The sequence below is a fragment of the Hippoglossus stenolepis genome, chromosome 14, assembly GCF_022539355.2.
Source record: "Hippoglossus stenolepis isolate QCI-W04-F060 chromosome 14, HSTE1.2, whole genome shotgun sequence".
Lineage (NCBI taxonomy): Eukaryota > Metazoa > Chordata > Actinopteri > Pleuronectiformes > Pleuronectidae > Hippoglossus > Hippoglossus stenolepis.
The window spans coordinates 23282191-23302865 of record NC_061496.1 but is presented as its reverse complement, the minus strand read 5'-3'; the positions used below and the strand labels follow the sequence as shown (position 1 = coordinate 23302865).

Here is a 20675-nt window from a genome sequence, read left to right as displayed (position 1 = left end):
CCTTGTCGACGTGTAGTTCTCTTTTTGTGTCATGTGACCCGTGTTGTGGTTTATGAGCTGCTTATTTTCCTCCTCATATTTCTGCAAGACTTCCTGTCCTTCACATGAATATGGCAAACTACTCTGAACTTGTATTTCCTGTATGTGTGAATATTACAGAAAAGCCCAGAGCTCTCCTGAATCATAGTAGATGAAACGTGAGCAGTCAGAATCAGGTCGGGTCCTCTGGCTGAATAGGAGTGCTTTGTTTCAGTTTAGGTGGAAGGACAGAGTTCATTTGAGCTGCAAGCATGATTCTGCAAACCCTAATGAGGAATCTTGTATTGTGACTTTATTTGTTTAACACATTTAGCAGTAATTTCTTTCACTTCAACCGGTAAGAATTTGCCTTTTTTGGTTACTTCCCTTTTTTAACTTTCAGCTTGAGTTTTTCCACTGTTTTCTGGACAGTTGACAAACAGGTGTCCACATACCACGGAGCAGTAGGTATGTTGGTTTATCATTAGAGTAAATAGACAAACTTTTTTTAAGTCTTTATTGTTATTCTCAGCTCAGTGGATTTGTCATACATTAGTCAGAGTGCAGGCACCACGGCCCTCCTCTCGACTCAAATGAGGAAGTTCAGCTCTGAGCTTGTCGCAGCTTCCTTTTACAGCTTTGCGAGACAGGGGATGAACACATGAAAGAATGGACTTGTAGAAGTTACACACAATGAGGAGGTAAACATTTGCCCGGGAGAAAAACTGAGTCGGTGTTTTGGTTTTGCTGGAATATTGTTTGAGGTCAGGTGCAAAACTCTCGAGTTCAGGGTCTGGGATGAAAGACAGGATGCAAAGTTATCAGCCTTGGTACCACAGCGATATAACTCGTTCCAAAGCTGAGGATCTTCTGTCTAAAGCAGCAAGAGATGGCAGCTTCCTTATCCGGGACAGTGAGTCCATACAGGGAGCATATGCCCTCTGTGTTCTGTAAGTAGACATTCATTATTTCTAACATTTGCACAGATGGTTTAGATTGTTGCACGTTCACAGAACAGATAATGATTTGTGTTCCTCGCTTATGTAACCTTTACACCATGCAACGTGAGCTGAGAGAGAACTAATAGTTAGAAAATGAAAAACTGACGTGGTTGTTATTCTGTATGTTTAAAGCATTATGAGATGAAAAATGTCACACATCGGACAAAATGAATATATCATTAAAGGTTACAGTACATCCACCTGTATCACACTGTATTATACGTGTTTGCACACATGCACTGCAACATAAGCCCAGGTCCACTATATTTGGATGCTACCCTGCCCCTCAAAGCAACACATTTCTGCAGCTCATATCATTCGTCATGGTGCAACCCTCATTCAAACTGTAATGATGCAGGTTCAATGCAATGAGTACACCAGCCGTCATTTCCCTGTACCCCACAGTCATGTTATTTTCCTGTTACATACATTTGCATTTTATGATTTCAACCGCAGATACCAGAACTGTGTGTACACATACAGGATCCTGCCCAATGAGGATAGGAAGCTCTCTGTCCAGGTGGGTTCACAGTTTGATGTCATAATTATTCTGATCTAAAGTCAAATGAGTTGTTATTGGTGAAGACAAAGGGATATTTCACCTTTAATATCACAGAAATATAATAAAAACTGGTATTGGTGCTGCACCTGTCAAGCTGCTACTTAATAATGTACAGCATGTGCATTTAGACATGTTCATAATAATTAATCTTTTGCTTTTAGTAACATTTTAGCCTCTAGTATAGACAATGTCATCCTGTTAGATCAACTGTAACAACTCAAATATTGGATGGATATTCTGAAATATTCATAATATTATTTATTCATGTTCCCCAGAAGATGAAACTATTCTACTAACTTTGGCGAGCACTGCCTTCTCTCTAAAGTGCCATTAACAGGTTCATATTTTGGCCCTTTAGTGAAATATATTTACAACTATGAAATGAATTAGCACAATGGAGTCTTTCTGGTGATCACCTGACCTTTTCTTTTATGCTGGCATCAGATGTAAATTCCACTTTGTAGATAAACATTACCCAATAAACATCAGCATATTAGCATGCTGACGTTTGCATTTAGCACAAGCAACCACTGTGCTTACATGTAGACTCTGACTCTTGTTCTTGAATCAGTTACATTAAAAACAACCACTAAACACGAACCATACCTCTTGTTATTTTATTATTTAAAAAACATAAATAATTAAGTTTAGTTGTGCTTTTTTAAAGCAAATTGATGATTCTTGCTGTTCTGGGTTTGTACCCTCATGGTTGAATGCATTTACTGTAAGTCGCTTTGGATAAAAGCGTCAGCTAAATATGTAATGTAATAATGTAAAACGCTGAAAGTGACGGTCTGAATGAATGAATGAAAACACATCTGACCTGCTTTTAGATGGCAACAGTTCTAATGTCAGAAATACTTACAACAGACCAAAAACTGTGGGTCTGTGATGAACTGACATTTATAATTTTATGAAACAGGTATGTCATAGTGTTTATGCTGGGGCTTCAGTGAAAAAGTATTCTCATATTTTGCATCCAGTCAAGACTGAAGGGCCAATGAAGCCCTGATAGATAAAGACCATTTTTTGCCTTGCTTAAAAAAATATTTATGAGGAAGGGTTTTGCCAAGGTACAAGAACCAAGAACCTGCTGTAGATCTACACATCAGGAGAGGCTTCACTGGATTGATATGTCTATTTTTACCCTTGACATGTAACTAAGTTGTGAAAACATTACACCCACCTCGAGGAAGTGAAAACAGCTCGAGCTTGTGACTTATAATGGGTGTATCATAATTTAGACTTAACTTTGTATAGACATAACAGAGTTTCATGGGCATATAATTAATTAAAATAGAAGGTTGTGGTTCAAAATAAAGAAGTCCTTTTCAGTGACCCTGAAGGGAAACATCATGAGGTCAAGGAATGAACTGAAGGAGAATTAGGGAAAGGAAACTGCAGTGCTAAGACAATCTGACTGCACTCACAGTAGCCTATGTAATTACATGACGGTAAATGTCATTGACATGGGTCAATAAATGTTGCTGCTGCAAAGAATTGTAGCACCGCATTATTGAAAGGATGGTCCAGTCTGGAAGCACCTTTCCCTAGAGAATAGACTAGAGTAAAGTAGAATCATATAGCATGCACATACACCAACACAAAAATGAAAACAATCATGATGCACAATTGCACAAAATGGGACCTAATTTAGAACAGAAGGAAACCTGTGCTCATCCTGAACCAGTGCTCGCACTATGGTGTTCCTGCAGGTTAGATTTTGGTCCAACTGAGTACTGATACGTAAAAGGTCAGCACTGTCACTTTTTATAGGTACTCATGGTATATAGTTATTGTACATGTTGGTCCCATTTCCTGTTTAAAAAAGCTATTTTAATATATGCAGCTGTTTGCAGGCTTATTGAGGAACAATAAGTTTCAGTTTGAATGTTAGAACCTCCAAAATCCTCTGTTCTGATGCAGCAGATATAGTCTGAGAGTCACAGAGACCAACATTAGGATATGTTGGATCATTTCTGGACCTTCAAAATTCACAATCTTACAGGCTCTTTTTGTATTCATTTCTGACAACGCCATGAAGTTACAATTATTGGGGAGATAGAATTTAAGATGTCAAAATAAAAGTCCTGGAGCTCACAGTAGGTTTACTGTAAAATGGGCCTCACATGAGGAGGACAAATGAGGACAAAACCACGAGGATTTGTGTATAAGTATTAGTAGGAACATAAACTGAATGTTTGGGGAATGATATATGTACAGTAGCCCACGCTAGAACAGCAATGAAAATAAATTCTTGAGGCAGCAATATTGTATATTATGTAAGTGCTATAGAGATTGTATACTTTCAACTTACTAATTGGGCGACCTGCTGTGACATTACCTAGCCAGTAGGGGGAGGGACCCAGCCGTCCTCCCTGGTCAATCTACTCAGTGGAGAGTTTTTTTTTTATGTCTGCCATCTTGCTGCCCACGCTACAATCATACTACCTGCTTTGCTCAGATTCTCTTGTCTGAAATCTCTCATGGAAGTGTAAGATAACTCTACTGACCTGTTGGAAGGTTCAGTGGTCAGGTTCTTTGGTAAGAGACAAATCTACCGGTGCAAGAAAGGATATCCACCAAAGAATAGAGATTCCAGTTAACTGGATGGCGAGCCAACATACGGATCTTTGAGAAGGATTGAACCTTCCATTTTCCTCTTCACTCCATGGTGTGGTAGGACAGACACTGTACAAATTCGGATTGGGCCCCAACGATCAATCCACCAATTTGACAATTAAAGACTGGACTCAAGGACATTAAAGGGTCGTGCATTTTTTTTATTTTTTATTTTTATTTTAGGGGTATTTGTATGCTGTATTGTAACTGTCAAACAACTTTGAACTGCAGATTATGTGTTCTAATATATGTTCATTCAAAGTCATCCCTGTGTTGAGTGTCGAGACTGATATTAAGGTCCAGGGCCCCTGCTAACCTAGTACCTCTGATACTGGTCCACATTGACTCTCTTATTCATAGTTTTTAAGTGTAACCATGGGTTACATATATCCCCATCAATGATATAAAAACATCAGAGTCTGCCACAACTGCTCAAGGAGCTCAGATGATAACAGGAATGCAGCTATAGCCTGGTGGAAGAAGCTGCACACAAACAAATAAACATATCTGACATAATACGGGAAGTAGCACTTGAGGGTTGTGTCACCCGGTTTCCCCCTAAAAAGGAAAAGGAGCTCAGAACAATGGAAACATGTGTCACTTGAGGTCACCTTAAACCTGCCTATGTGCCTCAAGAGACATCATCAAACCATGTTCCCTGCTGTGATCTGCTCCCCAGGCATCTGAAGGAGTTCCTATCAGGTTCTTCGCTGTTCTGCCTGAGCTGGTGGAGGCATATTACAACCCCAACATGGGTCTGGTCACACATCTGCAGTACGCCGTCCAGAGGGAAGAGGAGATGGACGAGGAGCAAGGTCAAACACCTTCACTTCATCGAAACAGTGGCAATACTTGTGCGCCACAAAATGTGCGCCTTTCATAGATGTAAACATTCCTGAATGTGTTTTTTATTCATTGTGCTGCAGAGTCCAACATTCTTCCACCGCAGCTTCCACCCAGGAACTTCGATTTGAAGGACAGTGACTCCAAGTCCTCTGAACAGCCCTACACATCTCTATCAGAAACCTACCAGATGAGACTGCAGAATATCGACCTGTCCGTGTAAGGTCACGTTTGCAAAGACTATATTAAGAGTGGTAACTTTCTATAGATAATTCATCATGCAGCCTTTTTAATTTTGCACAATATAAGGTGGACAGAACCATAATTCCAATGATTATACAGTTATTTGAAACTGGCTAAAATGTGGAATATGAGATAACAGCGTTTAAAGTGCTCCTTCGTTACGTATGTTTCCAGGATACCTGACGAGCATCAAATGGCCATCCAAGAATATTTCAGGACTTCAATCTGCTTGGATGTTGAGCAAATACAGAACGGTAACCCCAACCTCCCCGGACTAAAGAAGCTAATGATGTCAATCTGCAAGAATCTATACAGGTAGAATTACCAGTCAACAGAATATATAATATAGGCTATGATATTCAGTGTGGTGCTGATTTAACCATGCTCTGATCTTTTCTGTGAGCCAGTGACATTGCCCATGTTTTGCCATCTCTGGAAGTCTTCAGTAAAGCACTGGACCAACAGCTCTGCCCAGGAGTTGGCCAATGTCCAAAGCAAGTGGGTAGCATCATTCTTCCTTTACCTAAGTATCATCACACAAAATAATTGTCCCTATCATAGCGCGCCCAATGGCTCACCTGGTTGCAGCGTCCTCAAGTTCGATTTCAACTCTTTGCTTCATGTCTTCCTTTTTAAATGGACTTGATTTTTGTTTTTCAGTTGAGTTATTATTTGTTTGTAGACCACGTCACTGGGGGTAATGCTTTGCTGCAGAACTCCAGCACATCTTGTTCTCCATGACTTACGAACAACTGTGATAATCAGCATCCAGTAGAGATCCTGGTGTGAACAGGGCTGTTTTTCTATAAATTCTCCATATATAACAGATTTATAATTTACATTGATGTTCAAACCAAAAGATACAATTTTCCTCCGAACATCTAGTACCTCTGAAAGTGTAAAAGCAGGTGTTCAGGTGTTTCATCTTCAGAACAGTTGGAACAGGCTTTGGTGGTGACAAAGCAGCTCCATTCGACATCTGTATCTCTGGACTCTGAGAGGTTCATCTCCAGTCTTGTCTTGGTGCATTTAAAATCCTCTACAAGACTTGAGATAGGCAGCTTCAGGATGGTGCTCCGTCACCCTCAGACTCTGAACCACTTTCTCACGTAGGAGTTGATCAGTCTCTCCGTGTTCTCAACTCTTGTCAGGGGAAGTTCTTAAGGCCGCTGCTGAGCAGGTCCAGCAACTGAAGCAGGATGCATCTTTGAGGCTTGCATCGTAGCATCGTAGCATCGTAGCATCATCAACGGCCTCTAATAGGTTTCTCAGACACCAAGAGTTGACGACGGTGTCGGGGCGCTGTAAACAAAATCACGTGATCCTCACAGTGAAGTTTATATGTCACTTCCTGCCTCTGCCTGCTGTTCCCGGCTGCTCCACCTCTCACCTGAATAATGCGGAGGATTTGTTACTGTTGTGAATGCGTCTGTGCAGAGAACCTCTCGCTGTGTTGTGCATGTGTGAAAGGCAAAGTCTGGGTAAACTCCTGAGCCAATTCTCTGGATTTTACCCAGAGGTCATGTTTGAAAACGGCTTAAGAGATACAGTACCGAATAGGGAAGTAGAAGGAGAAGTACGATATTGAAACACACAGTGGATGGCGGTAACGCACCTTGATGTTGGTTGCCTCCCACTAATAAACCAAAAGAAGAAGAAGAAGAGTTACAGTATATACAGATGGAACCAAAGATCCTATTACAGGAAGAAAAGGTTTTGGTTTCAGTATACCTGAATGGGATATTTCAGTGAACAGGAGAACCTTGGATCATTTGTCACTTTACACGATGGAGATGGTAGCGATTGCGGCAGCATTACATTAGGTTGAAGAGTTACAAATCAGGAAGGTTGTTTTGTGTACAGACACGTGCTCAGCATTAATGTCGTTAAAGTCATTTTCATCTAACAGTAGGTTAGATTTAGTTAATGAGATATTTGAGATCCAGTATTAATTTCAAAATATGAATATTGTGACTACTTTCATGTGGATACCAGCACACAGAGGAATAAAGGGCAATGAAGGGGTGGATTAATTGGCTAAGCACGCACTAAATCCTGAAGAAGTCATGGACATTTCACTTGGGAAATTAGAGGCAAAAACAATAATCTAAGGAAACACTATTAACGAATGGCAGCATTGCTGGGATGTAGCTCAAAAAGGGAGACACCTTTAAGCAGTAGAGCAGGAAGTGAGCACAATGAGGACAGTAAAAGGACCAAAGAGGACAACATTGTGACCAGGCTCTGGATAGGACATACTAGACTCAATAATACACTGCACTTAATAAACAAACATCCAACAGGATTATGTGGTTGCTGCCAAATAGAGGAGTCAGTGTTAGAGAATGAGACAAGCTAAAGAGAGAAAATGCAAAGCATGGAGTGGAAGAACTGAGCTTTGAAATAGTATTTACCTTTGGAATAGGGAGTATGCTCCATTATCTGAAAGAGACAAGAGTGGACAAAAGAATTTAATATGGCTTAGATAACTGTGATTCACACTCCAGCACAGTAGGTTGCCATCCGCCACTAGACCGAACGAAGAAGAAGGAGAATCTATCAAATATCAAGGGTAATAAGAGATACAGTAGATGGTGGTAAACCAAACAAAGATGAAGAAGAAGATGATTTCTGGACTGAGCGTGGCGGAGGGAGAGGCTATCAAGTATCAGGGTGATGGGAGATGCAGTGGATGATGCACCTTGACGTTGGTTGCCTCCCACCAATAAACCAAACTAGAGAAGAAGAAGTTTTCTTCGATTTTCCCTAACAACCGCCATGGTGCTGTTGTTTATCGTAGATATTTTTACAGTGAATATTTAGTTGTTCATGTCTTCACATTTCCCGTTTCACTCTCTCCTGTCATATAAAGGTAAAGCCCCCAAAAAACCTTCAAAAAAGTCCTAATCATCATGAACCGTTTCTTTTTTCAGATTTCTGACTCAGGTCAGTCTTTGTCCTTTAGGCTTGAGCAACTGACAAAACTGCTCTACTCCATAGAAGATAAGGTAACATACCATGACTCATCTCAGACAAGTCAACAGATGATGTTCTAGATGTCAACCATCTTCTCTATTTTTTTCCAGGCAAGGTTTTCTATTTTTGAGTCTGTTGGATTGGAAGGAGGTCACAGGAAATCTCTCATCCCGCTTGTCATGTTTGAGGTGCTTTTCTGAATGAGTTATTGTATTAATATCCAGAGGTTTGCAGCTCATTTCATCAGTTTCCCTCTTTCACTCTCAGGTCAAGCAAGAATCCCTTGGTATTCCCACAAAGATGTCACTGAAAGTGGATGTAGAAAGTGGGAAGCTCTTCTTCAAGAAGTCAAAGGATGGACCTGAAGACAAATACTATGTGCACAATAAAAGTAAGTGATTCAACCTCATTCCTTTGTATTGGTTTTAAGCCGTGTAATTCGCAGTGTAGTTCAGGTGATGGTCAGACGGTCCACTGCTTTGGTGCACACTGAAATATCACAATGATCTCATTTATCATGATGAATGAGTTGGGTGATTCTCCAACTTTCCTACAGCACCACCATAAAATTTGTTGGTTTGTTGGTTTGTTTGTTTGTAAACAAGAGCAAAAACTACTGGACGGATTACTGCAAATCTTGGTGAAAGGATGCAGCATGGGTCATGAAAGAACCCATTCAATTTTGGCTCTGGATCATGGGGCGGCGCTAGAATTTTATTTTAATTTCTTTAACATTGCGTTTTTCAAATATTGTCACAGATTACCCAGTGAATAATTGAGGGCTCTTGATAAAGAGAAAAATCAGGCAGGGAACTGATATCTATGAGTGTGTGAAATTGGATTGGTTTAAGGGGTCTGGTGGACCTTGGCAGATAAACGCACTCTGCTGAATTGCCATGAAAGTTGGTGCACAGCCATACCCCCTCCCAGAGATGAAATCAAACATTTTTCGTTAAATTTGTCCAATATTTTGTTTTATGACCAATTACCAGAAAAGTATTGACATTGGCCAAACCTACACTTTGTGGTTCGGTTATGCACCTTGACCTTGACCAACCACCAATAAACCGAACCAAGCACTTTGTGGTTAGCATTAGGTTAGCCTGCTAGCATGCTAAACCAAGATGGTGTGGATGTTAATCATCAGATGTGCTAAACCCCATTGTGTTCTTGTCATTGTGAACATGTTTGCATGGAGACTGTAGCATTTAGCGCTGAGAAACGTGATGCCTAATAGTGGTGTTCTAGAGCTGCTGGCATGGTCCTAGTGCTGTAAACCATGAACATTACTCTGTTTTTAATAATAAACTCTGATTCTTTTTCAGTCCTGCAGTTGGTGAAGTCTCAGAAAATGCACACCAAACTTGTCATCGTGGTGGAGACAGAGAAAGAGAAGATTTTGCGTAAAGAGTTTGTGTTTGATGACACAAAGGTAACAGACAACTAGCAACTGGCCTGCTCCTGATTTACCTTATGGCACCTTGAATTTTCAAATTGAGTATTTATCCAAATCAAATATTCATTGATGAGATTGGATTAACCTCAGTCTGTTAATTAGCTAATATTAACAACTGTCATCCCATTTTACTTCAAGGTTCACAAATCCTGATTGGTGCACAGACGTGAACCTTTTGACATTAACAAATCAGCCAAAGTGATTTTGTTTAAATTTTAGCAGAAACTAATGGATTTATGCAGGAGATAGTTGCCCAAAGCTTGAGAAAACATGGTTTCAGGGGTTTTAAATCTCAGTGTTTTTCAATGTTTCTCACCAGAAAAGAGAGGGATTTTGCCAACTGCTTCAGCAAATGAAGAACAAACACTCTGGGAAACCTGAACCGGACATGATCTCTGTGTTTGTTGGCACCTGGAACATGGGTAGGAATGTTAGAGAGCGTTGTGAAACTATATCTCAATCCCTGTGTGCATAATCCGATTTGTAAATGCCTGCTGAGATTTACAAATGCATACACGAATCTGCAAATGTGTATTTAGTATCTGTGTGTAATCAGATTTACAAAAAAATGTTAATATGAGACATGCAAGTGTCTTCAGATTTGTGTAGACAAAAAATGGCAGCCTCACTTGCCATACCTGCACTCAGAGTAAGAAAAAGAACAGTTTGGAAAACAGAGTTAATTTGCAGAACTGCAATGGCAGAGGATTAACAAAACGTTTGAAAGGACGTCCAATGGCGACGTCCACCGGATTGACAACTGATGACTTGTCTGTATTTCCAGTTCCTGGAAAGAAACTCTAAACCTTTTCAGTTATTAATATCTTTGTACGCATTCACAAATTTGTCTACACCTGTACAAATCTCAATACACTTGCAAATCTTATAGGCATTTACATATTTTACACGATTACAAATCTGATAAGATAAGATATATATATATATATGTATACATACAGTATATATGCATATATAGACCGTTATAAGTATATAGGCAGGTATGGTATGCAATATGACTACAAAAACATTGTATGTATTATGTATATAAATGGTATAAAGTCACTGTGGTTTACTAAATAGCAATTTGCTATATGCAGTGCAAATAAATAAGGACTGTATATAAGGACTATATTTAATAAGGACTATATATATATATATATATATGATGCATCTGATGATGCACACATGGATTGGGATACAGTTACAGGTTGAATGAATTAGAATTCATGACTGACCAAGTAACACGACAGTAAAAGACATTTCTATGAACCTGCAGGAAACGCCGGCCCTCCCCACAACATGAAATCCTGGTTTCAGTGTAAAGGCCAAGGAAAGACACGAGACGACACGGCAGATCACATCCCACATGATTTTTATGTCATCGGGACGCAGGAGGATCCTTTGAATGAGAGGGAGTGGGCAGACACAGTGAAAGGAGTCCTGAGGAACATCACAAACATCAGCTTCAAACAGGTGAGTGAGTGTGAAGCAGAACAAACAGAATACAGATGCAGAGCAGTAATCCATCACGTCCATTTTCTAACATCCAGGTGGCAATTCACACGCTGTGGAACATTCGGATTGTGGTCCTGGCCAAGCCCGAGCACGAGAACAGGATCTCCCACCTTTTCTCTGACAGTGTGAAGACTGGCATCGCCAACACACTGGGTAAACAGGTCCACTTCTCCACCAGCCATTTAATGAGGTGTCATAAAATATTTTGAAGAATCAGCCCTCAGTGCTGAATTTGTTCCGTAGGAAACAAGGGAGCCGTGGGAGTGTCCTTCATGTTCAACGGGACGTCTTTTGGCTTTGTCAACAGTCACCTGACCTCAGGAAGTGAGAAGAAACTCAGGTCAGGAGCAGATCACACTTTAACAACACCAATATTCATTTCATCACTGTAACAGCAACATTTTATCTGTGTTTACTTCAACTGTTTCCTTCACTTTATTCTCTAAAACCATAGTAAACATTATCTTCTCACAGTCCAGCTGCCAAAATCCAGATGTGATGTGAGTGGAAATATTAAAAATGTTTATACGCTCACAGCAATAAGTTTTTGGACCAGCTAACCTTCTTTTTGGACAGAATTTTGCCTCAGGCCTATACACACTCATCTCAGCAAACACAAGGCTACTACACAAAAGAGACAAAATGGAAATGAAAGAATAGAAGGGTAGATATCAGAGCTGTTCCTTTAATTTTCAGTCAGTTTGTAAAAGAGAAGAGAAACAAGCACACTCAAGGGTGCTCTTTTTACCAACAGTTATATAAATATAATAAAGAGAACAAAAACTTATACTAGCTCCTCGGTTTTTTTACAACAGCTTATTAGGGCACCTTAAAGGGAAAATTTGATCTGAAAATCTAAAAAATCTTAATATTACAACAATAAAATCATAATTTTACAAGAAAAGTCTAAATATTTCAAGAATAAAGTAAAAACTTTAGACTACATTTCATGTTAGAGTGGGAATATCAGTAGTTCAGCCTGTCACCTGTGTCAATATGAGGAATTTGTATCATCTTGTTAAATTATATGTGTGGTTTCACAAATAATCAAAGTTTAATTGTTATTGCAAATCAGCAATTAAATTACAACTTTATTCTTGTAATATAACGTTTTTTGTACAAAAAAATACAAGATCATTCTTGTAACATGATGACTTTCTTCACAATAATATATTTTTCTCCTCTCAGTTGCGACCTTATTCTTGAAATTAATAAATTGAACATTTATTTTTCAACATCACCTCAATACTCCCTCATATCTTTCAAGTAATTTTTCATTTTAAATTTTATTTTCTCTCCATTTGACACACAGTGAATAGAATGAAGACGAAAGTCACGCACTTAAAGATGAAGTTGATGTAACTAGAAGTATACTGTCTCTAAATAGCATTGTTCAGCTTACTTTGTTACTGATAACTTGCTGACTTTGTTAGCATCACTTTGTTGGCTAAAGCATCTGAAACAACAGATTATACAACATGACAGAAGTATGTGGTGCTGTATATGATGATAATCTAGTTTTATGTAGTGAGCTGACACTCACTGAGCATGTGCAGCCGCTGCCTCAAGCACTTTGGACTCACAACTGATTGAAAATTAACAATTTAAATAAAATGTTTTGTTTTGCACTCAATTTGAATTCTGAAACCAACGAAAAGGGATTGTGTCCTTAACAGTTGCACATTTTTTGTTCCAACCATGACTATACAAAAAGCAACCAATTTCATCATTTGGTATTGGTTTGATTGCTCTAAATGCATAGAATTTCTGAAAATAGTCACACACACCCATATATATATAGTTTTTGTTAATTTAATGCTATTTTTTTTTTTGTATTTGCAGACGTAATCAAAACTACACCAACATCCTGCGATTTCTGAATCTGGGAGATAAGAAGCTAAATCCGTTTGACATCACAAATCGCTTCACCCACCTCTTCTGGCTCGGTGATTTGAACTACCGCGTTGAATTCCCATCTACAGTAAGTTGAGATGAATGCATTTCATTGTATGGCTGTGGACAAAAAAAAGAAGTAAAGTAATTGTTTTTAACATTTTAACTAGGCACTTATAGTACTAAATTACCTAGTATTTACCTGTAAATTCAAATATATATAATCTGTGTTTTATATGTACATCTACTGAAGTTTTTCCTGAATTTAACCCCAGACGTTGGAGATCCAGCCGGGCGGTACCTGAGTGACTCGTGCATGAAAGATCGTGCTGGTTGTCAAGTGTCTGAGCTCTGAGCTACCAACACGTTTAGGCAGGAAAAGTCACCACTTTGTTTCCCTTCACAGGAAGCCGAGAACATTGTGACAAAGATCAAACAGCAGCAGTACCAGGAACTCCTCTGTAAAGACCAGCTCAGCATGGAGAGGAATGATGAAAAGGTCTTTCTGCATTTTGGTGAGCCATGGCCAAATTTAGAAAATGTAGACAGACTGTACAGCAGGTTAGTTTATGGTGTGTGTGACTTACACCGATTAAAACTGCGCTTTTCTGGTCATTGTTTTTGCCATTATTGATTGTCAGCATACTTCTTACTTCTTGTTGATTCTCTTTGTGATTGTAGAGGAGGAGGAAATCATGTTTGCACCAACCTATCGTTTTGAGAGAGACACGCGAGAGAAGTACGCCTACACAAAGGCCAAAGCCACAGGGGTAAGTTTAGAGTCAGATGTCTTTTCCCCGTACAGCTCCTGTCAGGCCCTGAGGGCTCAGAAAGAGACTACAACATTGAACACAAATCTCAATTGACAAAGAACACCGTTTTTTCTTTAAGTCATCTGGGTTAAAAGGTCCATGTGAAGATTTGCCATGGCTCATAGAAAATTGATGACATGAGTTCCACAGTCATTATCACAAACATCCATCCATTAATTATCTATACAGCTTTTCCTCTGAGGGTTGCATGGGGAGCTGGAGCCAATCGCAGCTGACATTGGGTGAGAGGCGGGGTACACCCTGGACTGGTCGCCGGCATATCACAGGGCCATCATACACTGTACAAAGACAAACAACTATTAACTGTCAGTCAATTTAGAGTCTCTGTTCAGCTGAATCCCCAATCTGCATGTGTTTGGACTGTGGGAGGCAGCCAGAGTACCTGGGGAAACACACACAGACGATGGGAGAACATGCAAACTAAACATAGAAAGATCATGGGTCAGCGGCAGTCAGCAGACAGCTCACCAACATCACAGCTACTTTCTGAAGACTGGATTTCCTGTCCTGTCCTGGGCATGCAATCTGTTACATACTGTATTTATGTATAAATAACAAACTTCTCTCTACAGACAAAATACAATTTACCCTCATGGTGTGATCGTGTCCTGCGGAAGTCGTACCCTCTGGTTCATGTTGTCTGCCAAACATACGGTGGGTAATTCCCCGGATGAGTTTCCAGCAGTGCTTGAAATAACAGCTTCTTTTAGTCGGTGCACAGTATTGCAGCTGAACATGCAAATATTATCTTATTGGAGATATTTATGATTATGTTGGCCAGTTAGTACATATTTGTACAACAGAGAGAAAAAAATCTGTTTTTAACCCTGCAATCTTGTCCCAGTTCTTAATGAAAAAATAAAGCAAAAAAACTAAAAAAGCTAGGGTTGGTAATCCTGGGAAGCAAGAGCAGGCTACACTATGAACGTGCACTGCCTGATAACTGCTAGAAGCCGACTTTTCCGTTACTCGCTTGCTAACTTCTGGCTGCTGTCTCTGCTTCAGAGGTGTATGTCTTTCTAGCTTGTGAAGACGTGAGAGGATAGGCAGGGTGCAAACAGGCAGGCAGGTTAGTGACAGACAGGTACGCCAGCCAATCATTTCATTCAGATCAAATGAAATGATGAGTGGTGTTTGTTACAGTCCTGCGACGGCCACAGACGCTGGCTTCTGTTCCTTTTTTCCAGACAATAGCATTTATTGATGTGAAGAGGATTTCAATAAACAAGATAAAAAGTGTTTCAGAAACAACTTACCAACCCGACCTTTAAGTTTTTAATTCCCCTTGTAAAAAAACTAACTCTTTCCACAAAACTTCCAATGGAAATACTTCAAGATATTTGAAAATATGGGCAGATATAATAAAGTGCAACACATTTGTATGTTTTTCACGATATTTTATTTTACAAACTTTTGCAATTACCTTTACTTGCAGGGTGCACCAATGACATCATGACAAGTGACCACTCGCCTGTATTTGCCTCGTTTGAAGTCGGAGTTGCTTCACAGTTTGTCTCTAAGCAAGGTACCATCTCCAGCTATGAGCTTTACCTCACTGCAGATTAGAAACTGTGCTATGATGTAATCGTTTGTTTGTTCAGATCCAAACAGTGCGCCTCAAGGCGGGATACAGATCATGAACTGCGTGGCCACCTTGTTGACAAAATCAAAGACCAAGTTCTTCATCGAGTATCACTCCAGCTGCTTGGAGAGTGAGTCTCGTCTTTTCGATCGACCATGACTCACTGGATTCTCTTTGATTTTGTTTGAAATAGATGGAGATGATGAGAACATGTTTCTTTGAATCTCTGCAGAAACTGTGAAGACGTCAGAGGGAGAGAACACAGAGCACTCAAATGGGTCCATAAAAGTTTGGTTTGGCAACCAAGTGACGGTAAATAGAAGATGTGAATGTTTGGTGTTGAATGTTCCTCATGGTGGCATCAGGCAAACGTCAATCATGTTGTTTTCTCTTTTTTCAAGCTCACCCCCATCATCTCTGACCCCGAGTACCTTTTGGACCAGCACATCCTGATCTGTGTGAAGTCCACAGACTGCGACGAGTCATACGGTACTGAAGCTACTCGCGGTTTGTGATGTAGATGCAACAAGCAGAGCGTATATCTTACGATTGACTTAAGCTCCGTTCAGCTCCGTTCCCTGCCGATCCTCCGTATTTTCTCCAGAGGAGGTGCATGTGTGAACACAAATGTCTGAGTGAGAGGCTCCTCAGACTTCCTCTGCCTGGCATCATAGTATAAAGTCTGTATAAAGTCAGGAGAATCCGATGTGCGAACACAGCAGGGGATCCCCCGCTGGATTGACTGCGAGTGAGTGGGGGGGTTGATGATTCCTCCAATATGCTCCACTGCCTGAATAATGCGGAGGATTTGTTGCTGTTGTGAACACTTCCTGGCAGAGAACCTCTCGCTGTGTTGTGCATGTGTGAAATGCAAACTCTATAGCCAATTCTCTGGATTTTACCCGCAGGTCATGTCTAGAAATCGCTTTACTGTGTTGTTTCCAAAGGGGAGGGCTGCGTTGCGCTGCGAGCTGCCCAGTTCTGCTACACGGAGTTCAAGGTCACACTGACTCACCACGGAGAGAAGACGGGCAGTATGACAGGCGGGATCCAACTACAGACCTCTGTGGGCAAACCCACCGAGAAGTTGTATGGTAAGTCAGGAAATCAGCTCAGGAACGTCTTTATTTAAGCTGCTTTGAGACATGCACTGCACTCTGGACAATGTCAGGAACTGTACGTGAGAAGGCAAATGTAGGAATAAGAGCCTTTGGAGTTCCTCCAGAGCTTCTCCTGCCAGCCCCCTAGTAAAAACTCCTGAGAATGTCCTAATGAGCCGATGTGAGAACACAGCAGGAGATCAGCCGCAGGATTCACTGTGAGCAAGTGGGTGTGTTGATGACATATCAATAACATGTGACGGAAGTGAAAAAAAACCCCAACAACATAAGAATGAAAATATATATCTGAATATGAAAATGCGGTGTCAAGAGAGCTTTTGATAATAAGGGCTGCAGCCTGTGTGGATGTGCTGTAAAAAAAAAAAAATCATGTGATCATTGCAGTGGAATTCATACACGATTGGTTGTTCATTGCAGAATTGTCACAGATTGCTCAGATTATCATCTCATTGTAAAATCCAGAATTTAACTGCACAAACAGCTGTTAGCAAACACAACAGGGTCGACAACACTTGTAATCGATTGTCCGTGTTATAAAAATATCTCAGGATGAAAAAGTGGAGCCACACACCAAAAACAGATGTCAAGAGAGATTTTGGTGATAGCAGTGGATGTGCTGTAAATCAAAAACACGTAATCTTCGCAGCAGAATTTATCTGTAACATCCTTCACCTGAACACTCGTATGAGTGGAGAACCTCCTGCTGCGTTGTTCATGTGTGAAAGACAAATTATTTGGCTTAAATGTCTTCAACCTCCTATTTCCTCTGATTTCAGATTTCATCAAAATCGAAAAGGATGACCCTGTTACCTCCAAAGGCAAAGGCAACGACCTCAACAAGTGAGACATTTGTTGTCTCTGTGGTTAAAGAATATCTCAAACATGTTACTTCCCTCTGTGATAGTTTCTGTCTGCTTGTTGACAGGAGCACAAACATCGGGGCACATGATATTTCTAACCCCAGTTACGCAGGAGTGACCTACAAAAGTGCGAAACTGATGGATAAAGGTTGGAGTTACAGCATGCCACCAAAAACTCTTGCACTCACCGGGCAGGGGGTTAAGGACTCCAAGAATATGAACATACGCAGTCCCACAGGGAAACCCTGTTCCATGTAAGTGTCTGTTACTAATCCAATGCAACATCTGTTTTATTGCTGACACAGTATTCTTTACAATCTTTGCATGATACACTTGTGTAAGCACCGGCCCTTCGCTGCACGTCCAAGGATATGACAAGAGATGATGACCGGAAGTGTACGGAGCCCCTGAAGTCCCAAAAGATGATGTTTTTCTATTTTGTGCACACAAGATAAATAAGTTGTGTGCACACAGAGTTAATATCTGCGTTGTAAAGACATGACTGCTTTGAAGACAACACTAAGTTGCCTTTAAAGCTTTTAAGAGTTTGTTAATTTCTCAAGTATTATGATCGAAACATTGTCCTTCCGTCGGCTGAGCCTGTCGTCTTTCAGTATGCAAAGCAAATGATTCCTGATAATTCTGTGTCTCTGTGCAAGAGCAACAAGAATTTCGTTGTGTGACATTCCCAGGTGAAAACAAAACGTTTTCTCCATGCTATGGTACAAATCTGGTGGCTGTGTGTATCTGAGGGGTTAAAACACAAACATCTTCTTAAAATAAGTAACTTGTGCGCACAAGATAAACAAATATCATCTTTTGGGACTTCAGGGGCTCCGTAGAAGTGCTTGCCACCACCAAAATATTGTTTTTGTACAATGCATGACTGAGTGTTCGATAATGTGCATTTTCTCATCTCATGTAGAGATGTGTCATGAGTTCATCTGCACGTGCTAAAGTGTCTCTGAGATGCTCTTAAAATAATATGAAACCATGGTCCTTTGCCTCGTAGGGAGGAGGACGAAAAGATGTCCGAGATGTTTGACAACCCACTGTACGATTCAATGGCAAAATCTCATGGTCGGAGCAACCTCACACCTCTGGACCCATTGTTTGCACCCTCCAAATCAGCAGATGGAGACCCTGACCGCCCCCCGGTGCCCACCCCACGCAACCGCTCCTACACCTACTCTGAGAACAAGTCTCAGCTTCCCATCCCCAGCATGCCACATTCCTCAGCTCAAAAGAAACCAGTGGTGCCCTCGCGTTCTGAGGGCGGGATGGCACAAAGCCGACCTCCTTTGCCGGCCAAGTCCCGACCAGGCGTACCGGAACCCCAGGCCCCTAAACCCAGAGACTACAGAGACCCCAGCGAACTCCCCAGCAAACTCCGGCTGCCTGCAAGACCTGGCCTGTCACAGCCTAACAAAGACGGTAAGGAAAACATTTTTGTCTTAACTTTGCAGATAAACAATTCAAATGATGCAAACTCTTTGTCTTTCCTTAGTACATCCTGAAGTTCCTAAGATGGGCCGCTCTGTGAAGTGAGATCAGGACTCAGTGCTGCTCCTCACTGACTGTACAGCTTTCTGCCCCGCATGTTTGGAAACATGAAATACACAAAGGACAACTCTCTGTGTCACTGATGAGTGACTAATCGCTTTGGGAAATACTCCTATTTTCTTTCTTGCTGAGACTTGATTCCTGTCTCATATTTTTCTTTTCAAAATGAAGCTGTGGCCAATGTTCGTTAGCTTAGGTTTGCATAAAGGCTGGAAACAGGGCGAGGGCCTGGTCACACATATGCAAATGTTTCAGTGCAAAATCTCCTGTTCACTTCCAGTTCATTCAATTTCAAACAAGCAAGGGGCGAATACAAAATTTGCCCTTTTGTGGCTTTGATGAACTTTGACCTGTGAAATTCGCTCCGTATTTGCGTAGGTGTGGCTGCACGGACACCTGTGGGCCAAACCCAGTTTTACCCCCTGTTTTAACTGCCGATGACTTGCTCCTCTGAAAGTTAAATTTCCCAGGTTGTGAAGCTGTTAAGACCGGAAAAAACATGGAGGCTGTAAACAAATGGTTTTTACAATATTTACACAAGAATGAAAAGCAAAGAAAAAGGATCAGATGTGACAGGCACATAAATAATTGTATGATATGTGCAGGTAAATTATAAAAACATCTATATTGGCTAAAGGTCTCATGCTCTGGAGTTTGTGAGAGATAGACATACAGTTTGTAACAATTGACAAGTTTATAATACGATCTACAATAGCTATTCGTAAAATAATATTATTTTACAGGTGATGGCATCAGCGACTCTGCTTTTAGTTCCAAATGTTTTTACGACTTTGTTTCAATGGCGTTCAGCTGAAATCTTCTAGTCAGTAACAATTTGTTCTGATTATTCCAATACCACATGAACACACAATAAGTCTTTATGCTAAGCTAAGCTTAAACCATATTTAACCATGAGATAGTGTGTGTGGTATCAGTCTTGGTGGTGGTGAGTGATTCTCTTTAGCGTGTGTGGAACTGTTCCTTTTAAGGGGATATAAACATCAGAGACACATCTTCAGACCTAATTGAATGAATGAATTAGCATTAACTGAACTCTGCTATGAAACAATTCTGTTACATTTCATGTTGACGTTCACACTATACAGTAGCTAACGAGTGTTTACTGCACAGTATTACTTGCACGGACATTGACGTTTGTCTTGAAGATGTGTTAGAAATGCTCCAATAAATCTAAATATTAAAGCTCAAGAGATACTTTGTTGGGTTTTTTTCTACACAGCATCGTGTCAGAATCAGTGTGTGTTAACTTGTATTGAAATACTTAAAAACAGTAGCCCAAACAGACACAGTGGTAGTGGTACTTTGTTATCATTTGCTCCTATCTGCTGTTGCCTATAGGAACTGCATGCAGAGTACAGATATCATCTGATATCCAAATTATTGAATATATTTTAAACATCCTCTCCTTCCAAACATGAAAGAGAACCTGTGGTAACTTTCAGTTGTCGTAAAAACTCAAAGGGTGTTTAGTTTTTCCAGTCTGGGCTACTACAAGAAACATGGCGGCCTCCATAGAGAGAACCCCCCTCCCCCCGATGTAAATATAAAGTATTTCATTATAAAGGG

General features: G+C 40.5%; 1 protein-coding gene across 1 annotated transcript; it reads left to right on the top strand.

The window, feature by feature from the left end:
• Nucleotides 1-85: 85 nt before the first annotated feature.
• inpp5d (inositol polyphosphate-5-phosphatase D) lies at nt 86-20297 on the top strand. Its single transcript, XM_035176517.2, has 27 exons — nt 86-968; nt 1476-1539; nt 4883-5018; nt 5130-5265; nt 5464-5604; nt 5697-5787; nt 8223-8297; nt 8376-8453; nt 8533-8656; nt 9591-9697; nt 10041-10143; nt 10998-11194; nt 11272-11389; nt 11480-11576; nt 13079-13217; nt 13536-13644; nt 13811-13899; nt 14535-14616; nt 15398-15487; nt 15564-15674; nt 15777-15856; nt 15946-16033; nt 16492-16638; nt 17442-17505; nt 17591-17779; nt 18538-18959; nt 19033-20297. The coding sequence occupies exons 1-27, from the start codon at nt 817-819 to the stop codon at nt 19071-19073; spliced, it is 3270 nt and encodes a 1089-aa protein (XP_035032408.2). The 5' UTR covers nt 86-816; the 3' UTR covers nt 19074-20297.
• The last annotated feature ends 378 nt before the right edge of the window (nt 20298-20675 follow it).

Coding starts and splice junctions, on each gene's coding strand:
- inpp5d (XM_035176517.2), top strand. CDS start 817: ATGAAAGACAGGATGCAAAGTTATCAGCCTTGGTACCACAGCGATATA. Junction 8,298..8,375: donor TCTACTCCATAGAAGATAAG/GTAACATACCAT, acceptor ATTTTTTTCCAG/GCAAGGTTTTCTATTTTTGA. Junction 11,577..13,078: donor GGAAGTGAGAAGAAACTCAG/GTCAGGAGCAGA, acceptor TTGTATTTGCAG/ACGTAATCAAAACTACACCA.